The sequence below is a fragment of the Cyanistes caeruleus genome, chromosome 3, assembly GCF_971803275.1.
Source record: "Cyanistes caeruleus chromosome 3, bCyaCae1.hap1.1, whole genome shotgun sequence".
Lineage (NCBI taxonomy): Eukaryota > Metazoa > Chordata > Aves > Passeriformes > Paridae > Cyanistes > Cyanistes caeruleus.
Window position 1 is genome coordinate 14617090 of NC_141703.1, and position 24967 is coordinate 14642056.

At 37.7% G+C, this 24967-nt stretch overlaps 1 protein-coding gene across 4 annotated transcripts in view; it reads right to left on the bottom strand.

Annotated features, from left to right (window-relative positions):
• CNKSR2 (connector enhancer of kinase suppressor of Ras 2) overlaps positions 1-24967 on the bottom strand; it is a 207617-nt gene that overhangs the window by 99828 nt on the left and 82822 nt on the right. For 3 of the 4 annotated variants that reach the window (XM_086879914.1, XM_086879917.1, XM_086879916.1), the window contains exons 6-8: positions 24012-24131; positions 17438-17497; positions 12598-12666 (exon numbers count right to left, since the gene is read on the bottom strand). In XM_086879914.1, the coding sequence (XP_086736040.1) occupies positions 12598-12666; positions 17438-17497; positions 24012-24131 (249 nt within the window). The remainder of the gene's footprint in view (positions 1-12597; positions 12667-17437; positions 17498-24011; positions 24132-24967) is intronic. The other variant, XM_086879915.1, reaches the window with a different exon arrangement.

Below are 24967 nucleotides of genomic sequence, written 5' to 3' on the forward strand. Positions count from 1 at the left end.
CAGGGACACCCAGCAGAGCAAGATTGGTACATGGGAGCCCTGCACAGCCCTGACACATCCTCCTCTGTTGCCGCCTGTTCATTTTGTTCTGATTATTAATTTAAATGGTTTGTTCTTAATGTTGTTCCCCCCATGAGTTGTGATGGTTTTACCCACTTGTCAGTTTTGTAAACCCCTCCCCTTTTTCCTGAACCTTCCTTGTCCATCACCCTGTTCCTGCCCCTGAACCCCATCAATCTATGTAAACCCCACCTTTTGTTCTAGCTCCTTCCCTGTCATTCATCCCTCACTCGAGGCCCCATTGGCATTGTGATTGCCGCCCCTCCCACAGGTTATTCCTATTGGTCCCCAACATTGTAAACCCTCCCCCCAACTCCTCCCCTGAGATACCCTGATTGGTTCTTGTGTTTGTACCCTCCCCACCTTAAATTGGAGCGCACGGAGGTGCTCCTCGCTCAGACCGTCCTACCCTTGACCTTTCCAGTCCTTCCCTCATCCACTGCTCCCGACCCTGGAATAAAACCTGGTTTCTGGAGAGAACCTGGGACTCTGAGCCTCCTCCTTGCCTTCATCGGGCACCCACGACGCACCTGAGACCGCAGAGCTTGGTGGCTCGCAGGCTCTGAAGGTTCGGTCTGGGACAACGAGCTCCCAGACCGTTCCCCACTCTCGGCGCTGCCAGCGGCTAGGGAGTAAGAGCTAGCCAGGGCGAGGAGAGCCGCGGCAGGGGCAGCGTCACTCCTCATCTCCTCACCAAGCATCCACTAGCCCAAATCACAGGAGGGGTTTTAACAGCCAAGGGCGCTGTTAGAGGTCCCCATCCACCACCCAGAGAAAGAACATTCTTCCAAGCAAGCTGAGATATATTTTAAAAGAGCTCTATGTTTCTTTGGCTTTTAGCAAGCACATCTCAATGACAATATTACAACTGCCTAAAATTAAACTTTTATTTTGAATTCCTATCTGAAATTGTCAAGAATTTAACTTTTAAATAATTAAATGTTGCTCTTAAATAGGATTTTTTTTCCCCAGATAAATCTATTGCCCCCCCTCATGACAAGCTTAGAAGATTGGCAATAATCTTGCTTTTCTGAAAAAGCAAGCATGACCATTCATTGAATCTTTTTTTCACACAGCTGCACTCATGACAATATTTCCATACTCCTGTGCTCATTCATGAGTACTGCTGTATGTTATGATCCAGAAAGAAGATCTCTGAAATATTAACATGCAGGCAGCTCAGATACAATTGGATGGCCCTACACCAACTATTTTTAGGATGCTATGAAATAACCTACAGTCTGAAAAGGACTTGTATCCCCGGAGAACAGCTACATAATTTGAAAGCATCATTGGTGCAATCCCAGTACACAGTTAAACTACATCATCAAGAGGTAGAATACCAGCCAATTGGTAAACAGAACAGAGTTCATATTTTTACAGCCATAATTCTATTCTAAGGGTGACCAGAGCCACATGAAACTTAAAGAAAGCTTTCTGTACCCATTAAAAAAAAAACCCTGTTATTTTTTTTCCATTACTTTAATTATTTCCTGACTTGCAGATTTTAAAAAGCTAAAAGTAGTAATATCTTTACACTTTTGAAGGAAAAATAACACCTTGCTGCTAAACATAATCTCCTAAGCCATTTCCTATTTTCTAACTACACGAATATGCAAAACCCACTCTAGTGTCTAATTTTAAAAGTTGTTGGACTGGGAAGATAACCAAAATTCTTTTTCTTTCAATGTTGCCTGTAATTAGTTGCATGCACCCAGAGCACTTTGACTTATCAACATTTCAGGCTTCAAATTCTTATTCATTTTTCAGCTAAAAAAACCTGAACAATTTCTAGGAGGGAAAGTATATTCACCTTAAGAAATGGGTTTTTTAAAGAACTTTCATATTGAACACCATTTTGCATTTCATGAAAAAAAAAAAGCACATAAGACAGAAAACACCAAACTGCACTTCAAATAACTATCAAACATAGCATGTTGTTAAGCAACTCAGAATCTGACAAGAAATTTAACAGCGTCATGCTGCTAAATCAACGGGCTGAATTCCATGAAAAGTGGCCAGAAACGAGGATGGTCAGCTGCTAGCCCCATGAAACAAATGTTAGTAGCAAATATCTTCTTCCCTTCCCCCAGCTGCAGATGCCTGAAAAGGCAAAAAAATTAATGGGAAGCCATAGGTCTTCTGTCTCCAGAAACAGGAGACAAGTGGTGAGGAAAGCACAAAAGGATGTTTACAGCATGGACTAGCACAGAGATGAAATCTCTATCTGTATGCAATAAAGGAAGCAGTGTCAGGAGAGCAGCAGAAGCCTTTCAGGGATTTATCCAGGTTCTTAAGCTAGGATGATAATACCATCCACACTTGCATAATGGTTTTCTCCCAAAGAGGAGAGGTTAATAATACTGTGATTGCATAGGCTGCAATTCTAATTAAAGAGTATCTTGGCTATATTATTTAAATCAATGCGATTTTAATTCAATGTTAAAAATCCGTTCTGTGCGTCCTTAGAATGTCACTGTTCACACTGCATTGTATCACTGCCCAAAGTCACAACAACACAGTTTGTATGTAAAGTACACTGAAAAAAAATAATCGTATCTTTTACTTGAATAATTCCTGATATTTCACTAAAACTTTAGCTTACTACCACCAAACCATGAAATAAGTGTTTTTTAAATTAATTTTTGGCTATGTACACGAAAGATCAAAATTAAGAGACTTTAACAAGAATAAACTAAATTAGGATCCAAATTGAGAGTTAAGTGCAGAAATCACTGCCTCTCATTAAGCTGCTCTAAACACATTTCCTTGTCAGAACATGTATCTAACCCAGAGCTTAACTTCTACAAAGCACAGCAAAGTACCACCATAATTCAACAAACTTGACAATATTAGTAACATGACTACAGAGCACCCCAGTATAGGAGGCATCTGTATTATCCATGGGGGAACTAAAACTTGATTTCTCCAGGAACAGAGAATCAGTTCTATATTGAAGCCTGAAAACTCTTAAATAGCAATGCTTACCTTTCATTTTGTACTGATACAATCAACCTTCAGCTCAGAGCTACACCATTGTTTTGCTTTTGAGTCATTGCTAGCACAACATCCTAGAACAAATAAAGGAGCATATTTGTTGGAAGAGCAAAGACTCCAACTTGATGGGTTTGATTATATATCTTACTGACATACAGGTCAGTTACTCGGTACAATTTCTGAGGAAGAAGGGTCTCATTTCCATATTTTAGGGTATGGCTCTAAAAAAATGGGGTTGGTTCCAGTTCAGATTTGGTGTACCTCTGAAATTTGAAGCATTTTCCTTTACTTGGGCACCTGCAGTACCTGGCTGTCAGTAGTGTGGTAATTATAAGGCATCAGTCTCCTCAACCAGGCGTACAGACAACCAGAAAATACAGCTACTGGCAATTTGGGAGGTTTCCACTCAACCCTCCATCTAGTTTCCAAACATGGATCTCAGCATTATTTATCCTCAGAGGGACTAAACTCAGTCTTTCAAATACTACAAAGGTGTCTCAAGCACCAAGATATGCATAACTTCCATGGGGGCAAAGTACTGTGCTGATGGGACTACGCAAACACAAACCCCCATCATACAACAGGCAAGAAACCATTAGGTCCTTGCACTGGGATATGGGAAATAAGGGTTCTGGTTCCAATTCCCAGAGACCACTTTTTGTGTAATATAAAGGCAATACAAACACACACTGCAGAGAACAGGGTCTGAGAGCCCCATTGTGATGAGCAGGCTCTTTCTTCAGCAAGGACACAAAATTAAGTTCTTATGAACAAAGGTGCTGCCACCAGAGTCCTTCCTTGGCCTCATTTTCAAAAGCTTCCAGGGAATACATGGAGAGCCTGGGTGCCTATTCATTTCAGCAGGGCTTCTAGCAAAGGGCAGTATCTCCCCAGCCTAAGAAGAGACATTTCAGCATCCTTGGGTGGCCTCAGGTGAGCGCTAAGAAAACTCAACTGATGATAAATATCTAAGCAGGCACAGAGAGCCGGTGGCACAAGCTGGAGGCTCAGGCAGGATTTGGGCAGACTGGCTCACACCCTGGTTTCTCACAGACTAAGCTGCAGTATGGATGTGGATAGCTTTCCCCTTCCTCAGGGCAGAGGAACAGCCAAGTTCTCCACATTTCATGTGGCATAAGGAATGTGCTCCTCAGGAGTGAACCTGCAGTATTAACCCCCAGCCACATTTGCCTTACAGGAACTTGTTCGTGTGGCTCTGTGCTTCATCTCACAACTGGAATTTGACTTATGTGTGTGTGCATTGCACAGTCACATATTTAAATTCCCTAAGTGCTTGTCCTGGAACTAAAACAATAAATATATGTAAACATACATGCATACACATATATAATTCTTTTCAGGTTAGATTTACATTATCAAAACTTAATATTTGAGAATGATTCCAGTGAGTCAGTAATTCCAGTCTTTTACACTCCCCAGCTTTTCCGTGTAAAAATAAACTACTTGAGATCCCCAGCTGCCCTGCAGCTAAACTGTGCTGCTACCCTTGAAGCAGATGTTTCTTGAGACTAAATTCACATAGTGAAAAAAAATTAAGATGTGTACAAAGAAATTGGAAAAAAAAATCCTTAAGGTCACTAATGACCAAGCAAACTGAAAAAAAATTCAAATCCAAAAAAAGCCTGTAAGTGAGCTGCAAACTTATGCAGCATCACTTTGTTAAAGGAAGGACAGATATGGAGATAAAAGAAATTGTCATTAAAAGGCAGTAATTATTGACTCAGGCAGTAATTATTGACTCATGACAGAGCTTTTCTTTTTCTTTTTTCCATTTCCTTCTATTAAAATAAGCAGCCATAGACTTTGTACTCTGTTCAAGCCACTGAGTTGTTTTAATCCAGTACTGAGTTTTTTTAAATAAAAATTTACATAATCAGAGTATATCTACTCAAATTATAGAATTTCCCTTGCTTTAATTTTTCCTCCCATGTGACAGAGCATGAATTTGCTTTTATTACTGTTTTGATCTATTTTTACAACAACTATCACTGTCTTGCACTTCCTCAGAGTTATCTCGTAATTTCATCAGAATTACGCAACAGAACATCAGGCTGGAACCCGAAGATCAGCTGTGTCATAACCACAGCTGCTACCTGCACAAAGCACAGAAGTATTCAAAATTATTCCATCCTAAATCATATGTAGTCCAGGCTGTGCACAATTGAAATGTCAGTTGTGCTTATATGCACAAAATTGAAGACATTCCTCTTAAGCTTTCATGATCCTTTCTACAGTGTACTTCAGTTTTCAGCAACCTCAGTTAAAAGGAAATTATAAGCAGCAGTATAATACTTGCCTTCCTTTCCAAATACACATACCTGAACATACACTAACAGTAATCCTTTTTAACCTGTTCTTATGAGACAAAAGGAGTAATATAATCTGTATTCTGCTCTACAGGCATCAAAAAAGTTAACAATAAAAAACTCTAATTCTACTTAATATCTCCTAGCTGGCATAAAAAATATACTCTAATTATATATTCTGAAATTACCATCTTAACTGAAGAATTTACAGTATTCTCACTACAGAGAACATACTGTTAAAATTTTAATTTAAACTGCCTACAAATACAAATTGTACCATGATTTGTAGCCAGTAGCAACTACTGAGAATATGAAAATAATTTTTATCAGGAATACATGCAAAAACATTTCGGCAGCATATTTCAATATTTATGTTGAAAATATTAATACCATTTACAGCACCACTTAGAGGATTTTTTTTCCTATGGAAATGCTACCATGTGGTGAAAAAAAGCAAAAAAGAAAAAAATCTCTAAAAAATAAAACCATTAAAATACATCATCTTTCAGTGTGTTCAGTGCAGAAAGATGAATTTATCAATTAGGTCGCAAAAAATACTCCACAGAATACTGCAGCAGCTTTTAGCAAACACATCCTCAGGAGTATAGTCCTAAGTATAGCTTGTATAAAAATACTAGACTTGGAAATGGACCCAGAAATGTGGCTATTGCCAGTGGTGACACTATCAAGGCCCAGCAGTGACACAGATCCTGGTGTTTGTAGAGGATTTCTCACCACAATTACACTGCTTTCAAAAGATGCTTTGGTGCCTGAAAGTCAGCCCAGGTGTGTATTCCCAAGCAACAGCTGTACAAAACAGTCTGTCTTCAATTACAAAAGAACTTTTCTCCCCCAAAGAAAAATAATTTAAGAACTCAGCATGAATGTTGTCTGTTGAATGCTGTTCCTGTATGTTCATATAATCACACAAGTAAAGCACCAAGGCTCAAGAGCAGTAGAGCTGTCCATTCTGGGGAACAGCCAGGACAGAATAAAAAAAATCTGGTTTTGAGTAAGCTGTAGGACATAGCAAATGGCATTTGGTGAGCAAGAACACAATCAGCCAGCAAGGAATACTTCTAGAAATAGTGTATGGGTACTGAAGCCACGTCCCAGGCACATAAGATGATAAGCACCTCTTGTTGCACCAGCTTCTTGAAAGAACTTCCTGAAAGGCCTTGTACAACTTCAGCCTTTCAGTGCTTGACTGTTCACAGCTCCATCGTTTCCAAAGCAATCCCACAGATGAGGTTTACTATGCCCAGCACATATCCTAGTGCACTGAACTGAGCAGAGGGTGGGGACCAGGTGCTCTGGAGCACAGAACCAAGAGCACACTGCATGTGGGATGCCAGTGGCATACAGGACCAAATGTGCCGCTCACAAAGCCAGAGGCAGTTTCCATAACCATTTGTGATTTACGAATGACACTGACAGTGTTTACTTTCCATTCTTGGGCACAGTCAACCAGGTTTAATACTTTCAGCTAAGACAAGCGGGTTGACTTTAAATTAAGGTAGAAAAACTGACATAGTTTAGTTCTGTTATCATCTAGGAGGCAGGTAGCTACTGAATGACAGCAGTGGCCTTTTGCTGCAACAAAATTCCACTGATACATGACAGAGGTGTGCTTATGTGTGAAAATTTAATGGGGAAAACTATTTAAAGTTTGGCAGAAATGTGAAGCAGCATGGGCTGGCCGAAGCTTATACTGGTCTAACACAGATGTGACTCGTTTGTTGGCTGTTCTGTCCTGCCAGAGACAGAAGTGCAACTGGATGCCCACAATGGCACACCAACCTATTTACATAAGAATGAGCCTGTGCTCACCAAAGTGGTGTGTGTTCCACACATCAACCCCAAACAAACCCCAGGGATCTACTGGAAAGAGATTCCATGGACAAGAGCATCCAGCATTTGTTCCCATGGGGAAATGAAAGATCATGTTTTCTCACACATTTAGTTTCTGCAATACCACACTTCCTGGCATGTGCAATATAAAATAATATACTTGTGGGTAACTGCATATCTATGTAAAAAAGATAACACAAGTAACACCTTATAGTCTCAACACAAATTCCATGGTAAAAGGAAATCGACAAAAGTACTTCTTCTTTTGAAGGGATCCGGACAATTTAGTTTGTACTTTTTCAGTACTACACAATACTTATGGAGATTGCAAAAACAGGATAGGGACTACAGACTACAACTGACAAAAAGTGTGGACCCCTTATCCTGGCAAACTACAAAGAGTTTAGGACAGAGCCCTACAGAACTAGGTTACTTCCATAAAGACTTCTATTAACATTTCTGGATAGCCCTAAAAAGCTTTTAAAACTAAGTATTTGTGTTAACATTTACCAAACTTTTACAAACAGAGAAAACCCAAGGATTCAGAAAGGATTAAAAGCATCATTTGAGAGCTGTTCCTCTATCTTGTCCTCCATAAGAGCACATGCATGACAGCAATAGAAGGAAACAGAATAAAAAGCTTATTTCCCTTGAACTTTAATGATTTGCTGGGCTGTTTTTTTGTTCAAGTCAAGCATCATAAGAAAATAAAAATACTGTTTTAAATAAAGATATTTTTAATGGAAGTAGTATAAGGTGTGAAACATCTTATGTTAAAAGCTTGGACTGACTCAGCTGGCCCCTCCCTTGTACTATTCCAGCTCACTTCCCTGCTAAGCCTCTTTAGAAATATTGCCCCATTAAAAGCCAAGTTAACAAGGCTTTAAATGAAATACCTGTATTCACAAAAGCCTAGCTGGATCTGAAACAGTGCAGAAAAAACAAGTAAGTATTTGCAACTTAATTTTTCTACTTAGAGGTGTTTTGTTTTGTTTGGTATCCCCCCCAGATAAGAAGCCATCTACTGCAAACTCCATTTTGGATGCATACACTCCAGAGAATCACATGCACCCCAAGTTCAGTATTTCCTATTAACTGGAGTTTACCATCTCCCAACAAATACTAAGACATTCTGTGGAAGTTGAACTCCCTCACTAATTGTACAGTAAAAGTTGAAAATCTGTTTCATTTTCCTAAACAAAGATTTAAATTAGGATTAGTATCTAGAAAAGCATCATATAAGTGTATACCCTTCTAACAAAGCAAGGTATGATCTTGTAAATATATCTGTTCTGTTTCAGAGGAATTTTAGAAAAATCTCCTCTAAGTTTTTGTAATGTAAATATAAAAAGAGTTCCTGCAAGTCAATTATGTGGACTTGGTTTGGCACACTGGAGAGAAATCTGCTGTATAAAAGCTAAGTGCATCTACTACAAGATGCCAGAAGAAACAATTGCAACTTATAGGTATTAAATACATTAAACCTACCAGCTTCTACATGCAACAGATTGATAATTGACCATAGTCACCTATTTTTTCCCATCATCAATATTTATGTAAGTTCTGATGAGTTTTAGCCAACAAACAAAAATTTTGGGAATCCACTGGTCTATCATGTCATATCAAACGTGCATAAGTCATATCATACTTGTATTCAAAGTATATGCAATATGCCAAAGACACCTCCAAAATAAAGAAACTATTACACAAGAACAGATCGCTAAGCAAGAATCCCATACCATCCTGAGTCTGTACATCCCTTTTTTCTGCTTGGAGTATTTTCTCTACTGTTTTATGACTGATGCAAACAAAAAGAGTACTGTGGAGAGTATTAATTCGTTTAAGCAATAATACTGTGCCCTGCACTTTCAGTTGGTTAAAAAAAAAGACTATCTTGAGTCAAAACAGGCTCTAGAATTATATATGGGCAGAAACCTGAGTACTGCAGTACAGTGCAAATTCTGAAATATCTGAAGGAGGATATTCTGGTTTTGCTTGTTTGTTTACATTGGAAATATTTTAGACACACAGGCTTTTAGAGAAGATTAAGGATAAAACTTTCAGGGAAGTTTAGGAGAATACATTGTATAAATTCTCTGAATCTTAATAGAAGAGTCATAGAATCACAGAATTGTTTGGGTTGGAAGGGACCTTAAAGATCACCTAGCATCAAACCCCCTGCCATGAGCAGAGACATCCCCACAAAGCCCTGTCCAAACTGGCCTTGAACATTTCCAGGAATGGGGCATCTTCAGCTTCTCTGGGTAACTTTTCCCAGTCCTTTACAAGCCTCCTAGCAAGGAATTTCTTCCTAGCACCTAATCTAAACCTGTTCTCTTTCAGTTCAAAGTTATTCTCCTTGGCCTATCAATAAAGGCCCTCATAAAAAGTCCCTCTCTAGCTCTCTTACAGCCCCTTTAGTTACTGGAAGATGCCAAAACCTCCCCAAAGCCTTTTCTTCTCTAGGCCGAACAATCCCAACTCCCTCAGCCTGTTCTCATAGGAGAGGCATTCCAGCCCTGGGATCATCTTTGTGATCTCCTCTGAGCTTGGTCCAACAGGTCCATGGTTTTCTCATGTTGGAGGGACTTATGAGCCTTAGTTACAGAGCTATTGAAGAATAGATCTGTCCTGTAAGGCAAAACTGACACAGAAGATTCACACAGCTATTCAACCTCAAGAAACCACTATTTAAAGGACAATTTTCTGAACATTAACTTTTCACTGACTTTAGGCCTAATCTTTTTTTTTTTTTTTTTAATTTAGGAGATTCAAACAGTCCAAACATCCAGCCAGCAACAAGTGGAATAATTCTGTTATGCTTGTTTTCTATCAAATAGCAAACAATCAAAATAATCATTTGAAATTCTTTGATTTCACTGCCAAATGAAAAACTACAAAGATTAAGCATGACTACAAGAAGAGGATGTCAATAGACAAATTAAAACTATCTGACACTTAACCATTCTCCTACTTTGTCATGCTGCTTATTTGAAAGCCAGTGGGCTTTCAGAAAAAGCAGCTTTTTCATAGTTACTACAATGTGTTTCTTGTAGAAAGTATTATCTAACATGTTGGATTTTTAATTGTATGGAACTTTTCTTCCTCATATTTGTATTTACTCTTTGAAATGGAAAGTACAAAAGCATGACATTAACTTCAATTTGATGGAAGAATACACTGAAATAACTGAAAACAAATTAAAAAAACCACTTGTAAATCAACACTTGTAAAGCTGTAGACTTCCCTACAGCTTTAGAATTAGGTATTTAAAAATTTTACTCAGTTATTTCCATGGTCAATACTAGCGAAGAGTTAGATATGATAGGTATGATAAGTTACAGGGACCAAGCTGTCCTGTATTTGCAGCTGGTGAGCAGTGTATCAAGTGTAGAAAAAAATAAATGAACAGTAAAACCAAAACATAATATCTTCAGAATTATTTATCTCCTAAGCAAGAGTCACTGTAAGGAATAACACCTCTTCCCAGAAAAACGGATTCCTAGAACTGGAAAGTAAATTCCTCATGACAAGGGCTGGAGTACAAAAGGATTTACTTAGACTCTTGTTGAATCCTGGTTCAGTGTACTTTTGCAAAGATAACATGGGAGGTACTACCACATTTCTGAGAAGATCCTAGTTGACTTTCACTGTGGAAAATCAACACTAGAACAGGAGAGCATTACTTGTATACGTTGTATACAATATCAATGGTAACAACTATTTCAGTTGTATTGTTGATACAACAAAGCAAAGCGTAAGTAAATGTGTGGTTTAGTCTATTACAAAATAACTCTATTACCATTTAAAATTTTGTCTAAGCTCTCTATGGTTCTTTTCCCTAGAAATACAATTACTTTCTTCTGTGCCTCTGAAAATACTTCACTTATGCAAAATACAAGACACCCAAATCCTACATTAAATATTCCATCCAGGTAGGTAAGAAAGCTCATCTTAAGGCTACTTAAAATATTACTTTTAGTGTTAGGGTTAAGAATTTGATCTTTCCATCAAATAAATGTGCTGTAGATGTGCTAAGAAAACTAGAATAGATACCTAGCCAACTGTAAATTTTCAAGTTGACAAGGAAACTTTACAGCAGCATCGATTTTTTGGGGGAAAAATAGATAGCTAGTACTGAATGTTTAATACTGTGCTTCTTCAGATGTCTGTACATTTTAATAGACAAAATAATAATGCTCTAAAACATTTTTCAAATATAATTGATGTTATAAGCTCCCTTAGTGCAGGAAAACAGAGAAATTAGTCATCAACTGTACATGAAAAGTAATCATGGGATTACTTATAATCCTTATAAACACTTATAAGGAAGCTGTAAGGCCAAGCCAGTATCGAAAGTCATCCTGACTTGCCAAATTTATCAATTTATGCAATTACATTGCATAGCTCAAACAACAGCTTCTCATCTGTTAAGGTCTACATATGTACAGAATATTTGATTTCCAACTGAACTGGAGGGTATAGTGAAATATTGCCCTAATCTGTGCAGGGGAGCTGATATGATGTACAATGGCCTAAAGCTGGAAGTGAAGTCCTGTGTGGAATGACAAAACACAACTTTAAACAAATGGCTGCTGCACTAATACCATATATTGACCTTCGTTACTCTCAAGAAACTACATACTTTGGGAAAAGAGTAGCTGCTTTCTATATTTTATGTCTGCCTTTTCTCTTACAAAGCTTTACCTTAGAAAAGGTAAATGAATTTTAACAGTTCACTAATCCTAAATAAAAGTACCAGGCACTAACAAGTATCTGTTCCAACAAAGAGCAATTTGAATGGTATTAGTTTTCTTGACTATCATATCTGAAAGGTTTGTTTAAGTTTCCAAGTTTAAAACATGTCTTTAACTTAAGTCAATCACCCTAGATGCCCATGTGGGAAGTTCACATGCTTGTGTTCTTGAAAACAACACTCTACACTTTCCGGTACATTTACAAAGTAGTAAGTTTTCCAGCTCCCAGGAAGCATTCTTGATCTTAAACCCACATGGGCACAATATTTCCAACTCCCTGCATACCTTCAACTCAAAATTTCCATTACACTTAAACCAACTGTTTATTAACAGTGCATAGGCAAGCAGAAAACAGCCTAACAGATTGTTCAAGCCTTTCAAGTACAGATATTTAGCCTAATTTGGTATCTCCTGTAATACTCAGATGATCAGATTTTAGCTTAAGACTTCAGAACTATGTGGTTTCAAAGGAGAAAAGGAAAATTTAGATGTTAGAAGAAATAATGAGTCATAAAAACACATTTTTCTACACAATTCTTCTCTACACATGCTAATGTGCCCCGACACCTCTATCTCCAATTGACACAGAACATAGTTATACATACCACAGTTTGGTGGTTAACTTGAATCACTTCATCCCCAGCATGGATTTTCTTGCACCGATCTGCAGGTGACTGAATTTAAAATAAAAGAGATGATCAAGAATACAGGTCTTACCAGCCATCATCTCTCTTTCAGCAGTATGATTGCTAAGCTATGTAAATCAGGTTAGATTGATAGACATCCTATTGTGAAATAAAGAATTAAAGAAATATTTAATAAATCAGTTTTTCTTGTTGGAGAAAAATGATATGCACTATTCTACACAATAAAATCACATGTTAAGAAAGGTATGAATATATATAACTGAGTCCTAAGGATTTCTTTGGAATTTCATCCTGACAAAGGATGCTTAAATCTGCCGGACATCTCTTAAGTCTTGAAAGCCAATATTTGGCTGACTTTTGAACCTACCAAGACTAACTGGCATGTCTTCATAAACAAATTTCATAAAATTGTCTTTTTATTCCAGAACATTTCAATATGTTGCAGAGAGCTTTAGTAAATTACTGTTCTGCAAAGAGCACACCAGACGAGAAGACTGGGTTAGGTACAACCTAGGAAGAGCAAGTGAGTTAATGGTAACTTTGGTTTTGGAACATTATTAGGGTGAAAGAAATGTAACTATCATCAAAATCCTACAGTGATCACACTTTCAAAAAAGCAAAGTAGTTTTGTACTTTGCTTTTGCCTCAAAAAAAGATCTAGGTAACAACAACAAAAACCAAAATAAAAATAAAAACCACAACAAAAAAGCCTCTTCCATGAAGTGAAAGCCCCACAAATTTTCCTTTCTTTTCTCTTTACAGTAGAACAACTGCTTTCTGAGAGGAATACCTCTATGTTTAAAGGAAAATAAATTCCTTCAGTTTTTCAGAGTCACACCTTTATTTTTCTCACAATACTGTGGCTACCAGAAGGCAGTTAATTGCCTTAACAGTAGAAGGTGAGACTGACAGCTTGAAAAAAGAACCCAAAGGAAACATAGTTGCTCAGCAGCAGAGTTCCAAAAAAAAAAAAAAAAACCCCAAAAAAACCCCCTAAAAAACCAAACCAACAAACAAAAAAACAAACCAAAAAATCTGGTACAAATTTTATGTTAAAGAATGAAATTAGTTTAATTTTCAGGTGAGATAACAGGTCATCTAAAGAAAATGCTCCAGGCCTGAAATATGGATTTTTTTGTAATAATCTATGTACTACATGCTCATTCAAAACACACATCCCACAACTAAGCCATGACTTTCTAGTTCAACTAGACTTAATTAATGGCCTTAGTTAAGGGCAGTGTACAAATGAAAGATATCCAAGATACATGAGAGGCTGGAAGAACTCATGACTCAGTCCTAGCAGACATTGCACAGAACATCCTAAATCAAACTGGGCTGGTAAGAATGACATTTTACTTATATAAAGAACACCAGCCACAAAATGTTGGTGTTACTTAAGCAATAAAGGCATTGGCCAAATGACTTGGGGAAAAATTTTAAGACTGGTGATTATGTCCTAATGATCTGTCTTCTGTCTGCCATTTCACTACTCACACTTACTCATTCATACCTCTAAAATCTTTATAATCCTCCTATGTAACACAGCTCTTTTAGCTCATATGTAGTTAAGACTTTTAAAATGCAAATGCAAGTGAATTCTGTGTCATTACCCTTGAACTCCTCAGGACTTTATTACAATACATCCTTTGCTTTACAGTGTCTTCAGCATTTGCAACTTAAATCTTGACAAAACAGGTCAAGTTTGCCAAGCCACTAAAACATGGTCTAAGAATCTTCAAACTGGAAAAGTCTACGTTAAAAAATGCCTCATTGCTATTATGCCTCAAATAAAAAGTGAAGTAAAAATAATTTACAAGTATATGTCAAGGCTCTGCTGTTAAGAAGTGGTTGTAACTCCTGTTCCTGTAACTCCTGTAACTTCCTCTCCAGTAAAAAACAGACCTTGCTGTAAAATAGTATTTTTTATCATGGCCATCTAAGGAAAACAGAGGAGAATCAATAAGGTGTTTCTTAAATGTATATGCTGATCATTAAGCACACAATCCCCTCATGAAGTCCTACTAGGAGGAACAAAGTGTGCCACACCACAGCTGTATCTTCATCAGCTGGTAATTCTACAGGGAGCTGAAGAGATGGAAGCACCTGTCAGTGAGGCTCACACATCAATAACTAAAAGCTACTCAGAATCTGATTGGATTTATTCTTTAGGATAGATTTAGTTTTGTCCTTTAGGCTAAATGTTGTCTTTTTCCTATTCCCCTGGTATACTCACACTGTCTGAAAGCCCAGTTTAGAGCCCCCGGAGCACAACCACTGCATGCCCACAGTGGAGATTTTGGTACTATTTCTTCTGAAAACCTCTCTTCCCTGTGATCTAAGGGCACCATGCAAAACCAACCAGACCACAGTAAGTGATGACACAGAAAGCAATCCCTTCAAAGCCACATTCCTGCTGGAGATGCACTGCATGCCATTACTTTAGAAAAATGCTCTTTTTTATTGGAAAACCAAAGGAAAAAATGGTCTTATTTGAAGGACACATTTGGTTTGTGAATTAAAAGAATCTCTCCAACATGGTCTGGATGGGCTACTCAACAAGAAACCTAAAATCTTCTGTTGACCAAAAGACCCTTTAGATTGTAACTTCCAAGCAAAAGACAGAAGCCACAAACTGGAAAGCTCAGCTTGCTCTAATGCTACAGGGCCACCAGAGAGAAGCCCTTACAGGGCAGAGACCTGTGAGGAACACTGCTCTCTCTCAGTCCAAGCTTCAGAGCTCAGCTGCTTTGATCTGGCATGGCTAATGTGCTGGGGGAGATGACTCCTAATGCTGAACAGCGAAATCCAAACTCTAATGGGCTTTGCAGTGACAGACATCAAACACCTCAAAGGCCAGACAGAAAAAGCAGAACTGTTATTACAAAACTACTCTCTTACACTAATGTGGAGAGCACTACCATGATACTGTGTTTAATACACACACATGTTCTTCTCCAGGATATTTCAAGACAGGAAATTCTGTCACTGTCTCACTTGGAAGAGAAAACTTGGAAATTTAAAGGACACAAAATATTTTGTTCAAATGCAAGAAAATTTGGATTCTTGTTTCCAAGAAGTTAAACTGTACTGCAAAGAATAAACATGTTAAGGACAGCAGGTCAGATCACATGTGCATCACTGTGATGTTATTCTGGCCATATTGCTTAGATCTTTCTCCTCCCATCTACCAAAATCAGAACTCTGTGTCTGTGTGTTAAAAAGAAAGCAGCTAGAAATTGTGTTCTAAAAAGCAAGAGACACACTTCTTTATCTAAAGCACTACCCATTCTCAAAATTGCTTTAACACACAGCAGCTTTTTCCCTTGAGAAGAGAGCGCAGTGTCCTGGTCTGCTTGTGAGCACCTCCAGGGTGTCACAGTGAGTGAAAGAGTCAGCAACAACAGCAAGAGTCCTCATGACTGAAGCTTCCTGACATAGCTTTAAATTATATTCATGAATCACAAAAGATAAGAGTTTTGAGGGAATGCATTAGGATTTTATTTTTATCTTTGCCCCTGGGAAATTAAATCCATTAGCAAGTTATGGAAAGAATTTGTTCCTACTTAATTTGAGAGATTCAACTGTAAAAATTGTTCTCTTTATTTCATATATTTTCTAGATAAAGCTCAACTGTAGTTCTGTTTGGTTTGTTTAGTTTTGCTAATTTCACTAATGATGTCTGTAGCTGTAGGTCTGACTCTCTAGAATTTTATTTTCCTTGAGATTCCTTACATTTTTTTTTTTTTATTCCAAGACATGTGGCATTCACACAATTCTATAACAGGTATTATCTATTGGTTATGACCCATGGATATTCTGCCCACAGCAGAAAACAGAAAGGAAAAAGGCTATCAGATTACAGCTTCTATGAAAGGATGAAAATAATATTCCTATTTCATTGAGATGTTAACAGCACCTCACTGCAGATCATATGCAGCAGCTGCAAATGTCATTTAGGTAGATTGCACTTCCCACAGAATGACACAATAGCATGATAAAACAAACATTTCTGACAGCTTCATTTTAAGAAAATGCCATCAAAATTTTTGAAAGGAATTACCTAAACCATTATGGAACAGTTCAGTGTTGTTTATTGATTGTTTCACACTAATTGAAGACCATGGATAGAAGCCTCTTCCCCCAAAATTATAATTTTTCTCAGCTCCTAACAGACAGCCAGTTCCCTAAATATAGTGTAAAAGAGAAGGAGGTTGTATTTCAAAGGCTTTTGAAAAGTAGTTTGTTATGTTTCACTTGCTCTTTAATGCCTTCAGTGAGAATGAGTACACTGGTAATAAGTGTTCCTTTCCGTAGGCATTACTCAGAAGTTCATGCAGAAATACATGGTTATTTGTCAATGTGAAGGGATGTCCATTTCCATGCACTCATTTATTAAAAAATGAAGCTTGATAGATGGAAAATATAAAAGCTGTTTGTCTAATACTGCAGCAAACTTCAGCATAACAGCCTAAATATAATATAGACATTTATCTTTTATTCACAGAGCAAAGTAAATCCAAGACAGCTGCTTCCTGTCTTGATCAACTAGAGCATTTTAGATGTCTTGCAAGAACAAATCAAGACTGATTCTCTTGATCCTTAACTGGGAACAACTCTTTCAATTCTGAGGTAAACAAGCACAAGCATCTCTGCTGTCCAACATGCCATTGATCCTTAACAGCCAACCAGCACAAGTTTGCAAGCAAAATGTAGTTTATAGCAAAGGGAAAGCATTAACCACAGGTAAGGTCAGAAAGGCTTCCAGGCCTGAACATACAGTATCAACAATACTTACATTTTCTGTTGTTCCAGTAATTACATGAAGACCATCATATGTAGACTTAATGTACATACCCTAAGAAAAAGACATCATGGGAAAGAATTTTTAAAGTGTTTCACAAACCATCACCATCCAAACAAAACTTGCATATCTCTTAAAGAATCCCTCTTTTCTTTTTGCTTTAAGATTTGTGGACTTTTAATGCATGCCATGAGGAATTTGTCTCTGCTTAAGGAAGTGCTTTTTTACATACTTGAGGAACAGCCCAAAACATTTTGGCCCTAATTAGCAATAGAAAACTGTTTACCACAGTTATGTCCATAAATACTCCCCAGTTTATTTAATACACTTCTTCAACTACAAATACAACAATGCCTTACAAAAAGCCCCAGAATTACAAATTTCCTTAGTATGATCAGCATGTCCGTTTTGCTTTGAAAACGACAATGAGTTTTAAAAGATTTGGATCTTTCAGTAGGCAATGCTGCAAACACAACTTTCAACCTGCTAACCAGTGCTTGGAATAGTGCCTGCAAGACCTTCTCATTCATGCTCATGAACACTTCAGCTGTAATACTCAATTATGAAAAATTCAACAGCAACTTTGTTAGCTACCCCACTTCTTTCAAAAACAATATGAAAAAGGAGGGATAGCTTATGAACAGACAGAAGTTCCTGCATGGGTAGTCCAAGACAGTGCCTCAAATAGGCCTTTTCACCAAGCCTTAATTCAAACATTTTAACAGCATCCACTGTGACACTGAGAGAAGGAAAAGGGAGAGATAATTGACATATACCGAGCATTCAACAATTTCTGAGGAACGTTCTTTCCCTCGACCACTTTACAGAAAGCAGGTAAACAACAAGTGCCTGAGTAAACATCCTCTTCATAACCTACTTTTTCACTTTTTAATCAGAGTGCCACAGAGAAGTCTTTTCCTAGCTGAGGAGCCCAGTGCACTCACTGGGCTATGTGATAAAGATATACATGTGATATGTAATATATGGTAAAGAGGCACAGCAGACATATCAAGTTGGACTAATCTACATTGGAACCAGAACTGACAGACATTTTGGTAGCAGATATGAGGAAGTGCACCTAAATTAACTAAGTGGATAATATCCCCTGTAAAACAAGCCAGGGACTTCCTGAGTTTCTCTGGATAGGGGCTCAGAAGTGAAGTCCTGTTTTCTTCTGCACAACTACATATTGTTAATCGCATCAAACCCAGGGATCATGGTTAGGCTGCCACAGCTAGAGGGTAAAAAATCCAGAACCTAATTATTACTACAGGGTCAGAAACCCCCTGACATCATACTTAACTTCCAGTTCCTCTATGACCTTCAGCAATTTTTCCATTGATTGGCTCCATCACACAGCTTTTGCTTAAATCAAATATTAAATGGCTTTTTCATACATTTATCCTCACAACACCCCTGTGAGGTAGGGAAACACTAATAATAAACACACATCTTAACACTACTATACAGATATCTTACAGGAAGCAGGATGAGCCACACAAGAGGCTGAGATATGTTGGTATCTGTCCCTTGGTACACAGGCCTGCCCTCAATTCACTAATCGGGGCCTCAATCCCTCCCAGGATTCCCATCTAAGTCACTGAGCCACGCACCCTGCAACATGGCAAGAGCTAAAATCACAGTGACCATGGTGACCTGAGTCAGGTCCACAAATAGAGAAATTTCTGAAGAAAGCCACATCTTTATTTTTATTCACAGTGAGTTACTGCTTTCAACCTTAAACATCAGGGTGAAAGCTGAGGGAAAAGTCTCACACTTAATGGTTATTCTGTGTTTAATTTAGTGCAAAGCATTGTTCCAAGGATAGTAAGTTCATCCAAGTGTGCCACCATTCCAGAGCACAATTCACATCCAATCTAGTATTTTTGATAAATTTTAAAGACTTTGAAAATGCAAAAGAGGAGAAAGAACTTTTGCAGAACATTCTTTAAAGGATAGGATCAAGATTTTGCACACATTAAGAAAAAGAGGGAAGAAGGAAGCTGAAAAATAACCACCCTAGATTGTACTTATTCCACATGTGCAAAATTAATAAATGTTGTATTAGTACCATGTCACATCAATTTTACAAGAGCCAACCTAATTCTTGATATAAAGCAGCTTTCAAATGAGGAGAATTAACATTTTGCAACACAAAAATGAACCCCTTTCACCCATGTCTCTCCACTCCTTGTTTTAAGCGAACAATATATGGGAAATGATGCAGAGAAGAGAACATTTCTGGTTTACAATTGTTTGATCTGGAATGGAAATAAGAATACCACAAACATTTACAAGTTTTCCTCTCTCTGCCTCCTTGTGGCTGCACAATATCAACAGTACTTTCAGCAATCAAGAATACAGGGGAAATCAGTGTGTGCTCTGTCCATTTCCACTGAAAGAAACTGGTAGATACAGTCTTAAGTATTCAAAGATAAGTCCCTAAGAATTTATAAGAATCAGTTATGCCAGATACAAGGAAAGATAATTCAGTTTATATGACTAAAATAACCATAAGCTAACCAACCTAGTAATCAGGAGTAAATGTATGCCTAGATTAAAAATTAGTAACTCATGTTTAATTACATGAGAGATTTTCCTGATCAGTCATGGGTACACCTCTAATTTCAAACCAGTCATTACAATTTATCTTGGTGATTAAGTTAGGGTTAGTAAAGAGACCTTTTGTGCTCCCGCCCTCTTTGCTTTTGTTTATATTTCTTTAAAGAATGAAAACAGAATGTGATATATTTCTAACATATTTTATGTATATAAATATACAACATATTCCTCAATATTTTATGCAATGCTGGATGGAAAAGGAAAGAAGATACTAATTTCATGTTACCACACATGTAACTGAATTTTTACTTTCATTCCATTTTCATGGAGCCCTCCAAAGCTGCATGTGACTCTTTAATCCCCAACAGCTCTCAGAATGCTGTTCGTAACTCTTTCCCAGCTCTTCCAGTATTTCTGTAACTAAAAAATTCTGGAGAAATATCAAGAATAGTAGTATACTAGAATCCTGGAAAGGGAGTAAGCAGTACATTTTAATCAGCTGCCACACCCTGCTCTATCTATGACTTGTATTTTATGAGCAATTTTTTACATGACAAGCTTCTTTTGTGTTTGCTCCAGCAGGCAAGAAGGAACCCTGAACAATGACTCTCATGTTCTGATGGATTTACCTTTGCATTTCTGAACCCTTGAAATCATACCACAGTCACTTACCTGACCGGGATTAAAATTATTATATGAACAGGAAATAACTGAAATTCAAGATTAACCTTTGCTACAGTTCTCTGATATTCTGTTCTATACTAAAAATAAAAACAAAGTAGAAAGTGACTGTTGCAGAAAAACCACCCAAGAAAACTTGGTTTTCTGCTTTTTGTCTAAATACATTGTTTTCAGTCAAGCAGCAATATTTTAAAGTCTGCTTCACGGTGAAACATACTATCTAAGCTACTCAGTTTTGTCTCTGTATATAAGTAATGTAAAGACATACAAAATTAAATTCTGTTTACTGATACAGATGAAACAACTTGCAAGTCCTCAAAGAAAAAAAAAAAGAAAAAAAGAAAGGATTACACGTGGGAGCATGTTGGTGATTGCAAAGTTGACCACATTAATCCATTTTAAGGCTTTTTCAATAACTTTCTACCATTCTGTCTTTTCACCCTTACTGCACAGCCACTGCAGGCCCTATCTCCTCCCCCAGCAGCACTCACTGAAGAGCAGATGAATGCAGCCAGTCACAAGAGACATGGATAGCGGGAAAACAAAAAGAATAAAACCAAACAACAAATCCCAAATCCCACCTATAACATTGATTTACCCAGTACACAAGAGGTTCTCCACATCACACCCGAACAGCATTTTCTGCTTGACAGGTTTAGTTGCTTGAAAGGTTATTTAGTCATAAGTGTTAGCTAGTTTTAATATCTCTAAATCATGGTAACACATTTACTTGTTTCTTCTGCATTCAGATATTAGTCTGAAAATTTACATTTACCTCTGACAAATACTTACGTTTCCACACGTAAAGACCAAACAGAGTCAAGGAACCTTTGTGCTGATTAAAATATCCTGATCATGCCAATCTTCTTTAAGTTGTAAAAGCTTCAAGCATTTTCTTAATTCCATCGTGTATTTACCATGAGTTTAGGGAAACAGCATTGTTTTCCAACCTTTTAAATTCCTTCTCATCTCCTTTCCTTTTTCTCTCCCAGATTTACTTTAGCTTCTTAGCTATTGAATTTGAGTTGATAGTTCTTCTGTTTATAGATAGGTGACAAAAAAATCTTCCCAGTTAGCAGCCATCTTCGTCTTTCTTCTTCTGCATGAAGTCCTTCCGTTTTTATAGAACATTTTATTTAGTGATTGGCAAAGCCAGCACAGAACTGTCAAGTGGGTCAAAAATCAAAGTTGACAATAAACCATTTTTCCACCTCCATCATTGCACAAATCCTGGAAGAAGGTCCAGAAATGACTGAGCTTCACATTTATCCCAGCATTTGGTGTGTGCAGAGAATATTCACAACTCCAAGCTCCACCATCAATTTTTAAACTGACACCCTCAGCACTCAGTGGGGCAGCACTGATGTACATTCACTGTGTCTTAATTCAAAGGTATTAGTTTGAAAAGCAAACAAAAAAAAGCCCAAGAACCCAAAAGCATATAAAGCACCAAGAACCACATGACAAAGGTGATCTGTTGGCAAGACTGGTGCTGTCACAAAGGGAAGGGGATGATTTTCACTCTCCTGGTGCCAATCCCCCATCCTTGGTGCCTGCTCTGGAGAGCTCACAATCTAGAGGAGACTGCACAATGCTGAGGCAACACAATAGTGGCACGCAGGCAAGGGGGAAAAAACGTGACTGTGTCAAAATGGCATCGTATCCTTCTAAGGCTTGTACACTGCATGGTTGCTACTTTCCTTTTTAAAAAATACATATAATTATTTTTACAACAATGACATCACGACCCTACTAAACCGGTTCACAAATACATAAAAAGAAAAAGCCCTGCCTTGAAGAGTTTCCAGTTTAAATAGACAAGACAGACAGAGGGTGTAAAACAGAGACACAGAGAGGAAAAGAGAGTCTCTCATCAGCTACCCAGCAGGAACAGACCCATGAAACACATTCTTATTTACAAAAATACCATTCAACGTTTCTTAGTCCCTAGGACTTCATACCAACATACACAAAGACTTAAATGAAGGGGGAAAAAAACAAAACCAAAAAAACAGTCACAAGACAGAAAGAAAAAAAATTCAAGGTCAGATAAAAACAGACAGCACTCATAAAAAGGTGATCAACAGAAAGAGGAAGGTTTTCTCATTACAGTAGAAGAAAAGGTTTGAAAAGGTTGACTGCAGTGAGGTGGTGGAAGAGTTAAAATTTCAGGGAAAGGGAGGAAAAGAGAGGGAGAGAATCCATGAGAAGCTGAAATCCTGAAGGACAAGTTTAAAATGGATTCAGAGGTAAAAAATAAAGCCAGAAGAGGAAGGGAAAACAAACTACAGACTAAAACAAAGGATGGGTCCATATTTACTCATCCAAGTGTTTGGGGTTTTTCTCATTTTCCAAAAGAATGGAAAATTAATTTAGCGTGCAATTGCTCTAAATAACTTGGGATACCAACTTTGCCAAGAAAAACAAATCAACCCAAAACCCAGCAATAACCAACCCACAAATCAAAATATTCTCCTAAACTACAACATCTAGACAACTTCAAAAATCTGCTGCAAAGAGTACAGCAGTCCTCCTTCAAGACTATTCAAGAATATGGAATGAGAATAGGCTTGGGCAGAAGTTGCAAAAGCTATTTCTTTACACAAAAAATGTTTAACTGTATTCTGAACACCTTATTTTCTACCTCCAAAAATTATGGGAACAGATATTATTAATGATGTAAAGTCATACATCTGGAATTGTTACCAGTGTTGGTTTTTTCCATGCAGAAGGTGTTGGGATACTTGAGTAAATAAGAGAGATCAATGGTCAGCTCTTAAACAACAAACAAAGGATGGCTGCATTAAGAGCCTTTACAAGCACCTAATTCAGAATGCAGAATTCTTGCAGTAAAATTCAATGTGTTACTTATCAGCAGTGCTGTGAAGCCCTGGAATAACTTATAAAATAGCTTTATATCCTTGAGATACTATGAAACATTTTCCAGAATTTGACAGGTTTTGTGCATAAACCCACGCAAACTTCTTGGTTGAGTTGATCTTAGTAATTTAAGTCCCTTCAGACTTCAAGATCCTAGAACAATCTGAACATGCATTTTTCAGAAGTTGGTATAAATGGCAAGAACTTCTTACTAATTTCTCCCTGTTCACTGAACTCTGCATACTTCAGTCAGCTTTACAAATTACTTCCCTGTTGGCCCAGCTGCATGAGAAGCAAAACTAGCATGAGGAATCAAACTCTTTTCAAACTTTAGAACAGACAAGGCTAAAATGTCCTATTCATTTTCATATATACAACTTATTTTTAAAAAAAATGTCACTTTCTCATCCTGGATGATGGGTTTGATTAACTGCGTACTTCTTACCAGCCCTTCACTTGGCTTGATGTTTGTAAGCTGGATCACTTCAAGATGGGCAGACTGGGAAACCAGTGGATCAGAAGAGAGCGAGATAATGTGATCACAGACGCCAGAGAGAGTTTTACACTAGGGAAAAAAAAAAAAAAGAAAAGAAAATGTCAAAATAAGCACACCAGTACTAACTATTTGAATGTCAATACATAGTTTAAATCACCGTGTTTTTCAAGTACATACAAGGCAAAGTGGGAAAGGCCTCAGGCTGCAATACAATACCAAATACATAATCTGTGATGACCCTGAACTAACAGCACCAGACCAGGGAAGAACAGGAGGCAAATGCTTTTGTATCTGAGAAGAGACAAAGAGGGGTTCCCATGCACTCACAGGGAGATGCCCTGCTCAGGCACACAGGAAATGTGTGCTGAGCCCCAAACCCCACCCTACCCACAGCTTTTGCAAAGACAGTAAGTGCCTCAAAGCCCACTAATTTCCACTGAATGTGCAGCTGTTCAGCACAGATGAAAATCAGCCTCTTAATGATGACAGGTAACTCCCATTAACTCTGAAGTTTATTCTATAAAACATGTTAATTGTCTTTGGACCTTGTTTCTCATGTTCTACAGCTGCCAAACATGATTTACTATTGCACACATGAAGATTACAATAAATCACCACTTCACAATGGGATAACTCTTAAACCAGTTATTGTTGGCAGCCTCTGCAGAAAAAATTCAAAGGCTGAGACTGTGAAACTGGTACTGTTTTATCTCCTGATCTCTCACTCCCTGAACAACCTCCTCTCAGAAGCAGGAAAGCTGCAAGGCTTTCCTATCATCCTCTGTAAGAAAGTGATTTTTGAGAGTTTCAACATTTTCCAGGAAGTCCCCTGTCAGCAGCTTTAAATGATTTCCATGTTCAGGTTTCCAATGCATCTTTTGTCAGCAAATTCAGGGATTAGGACA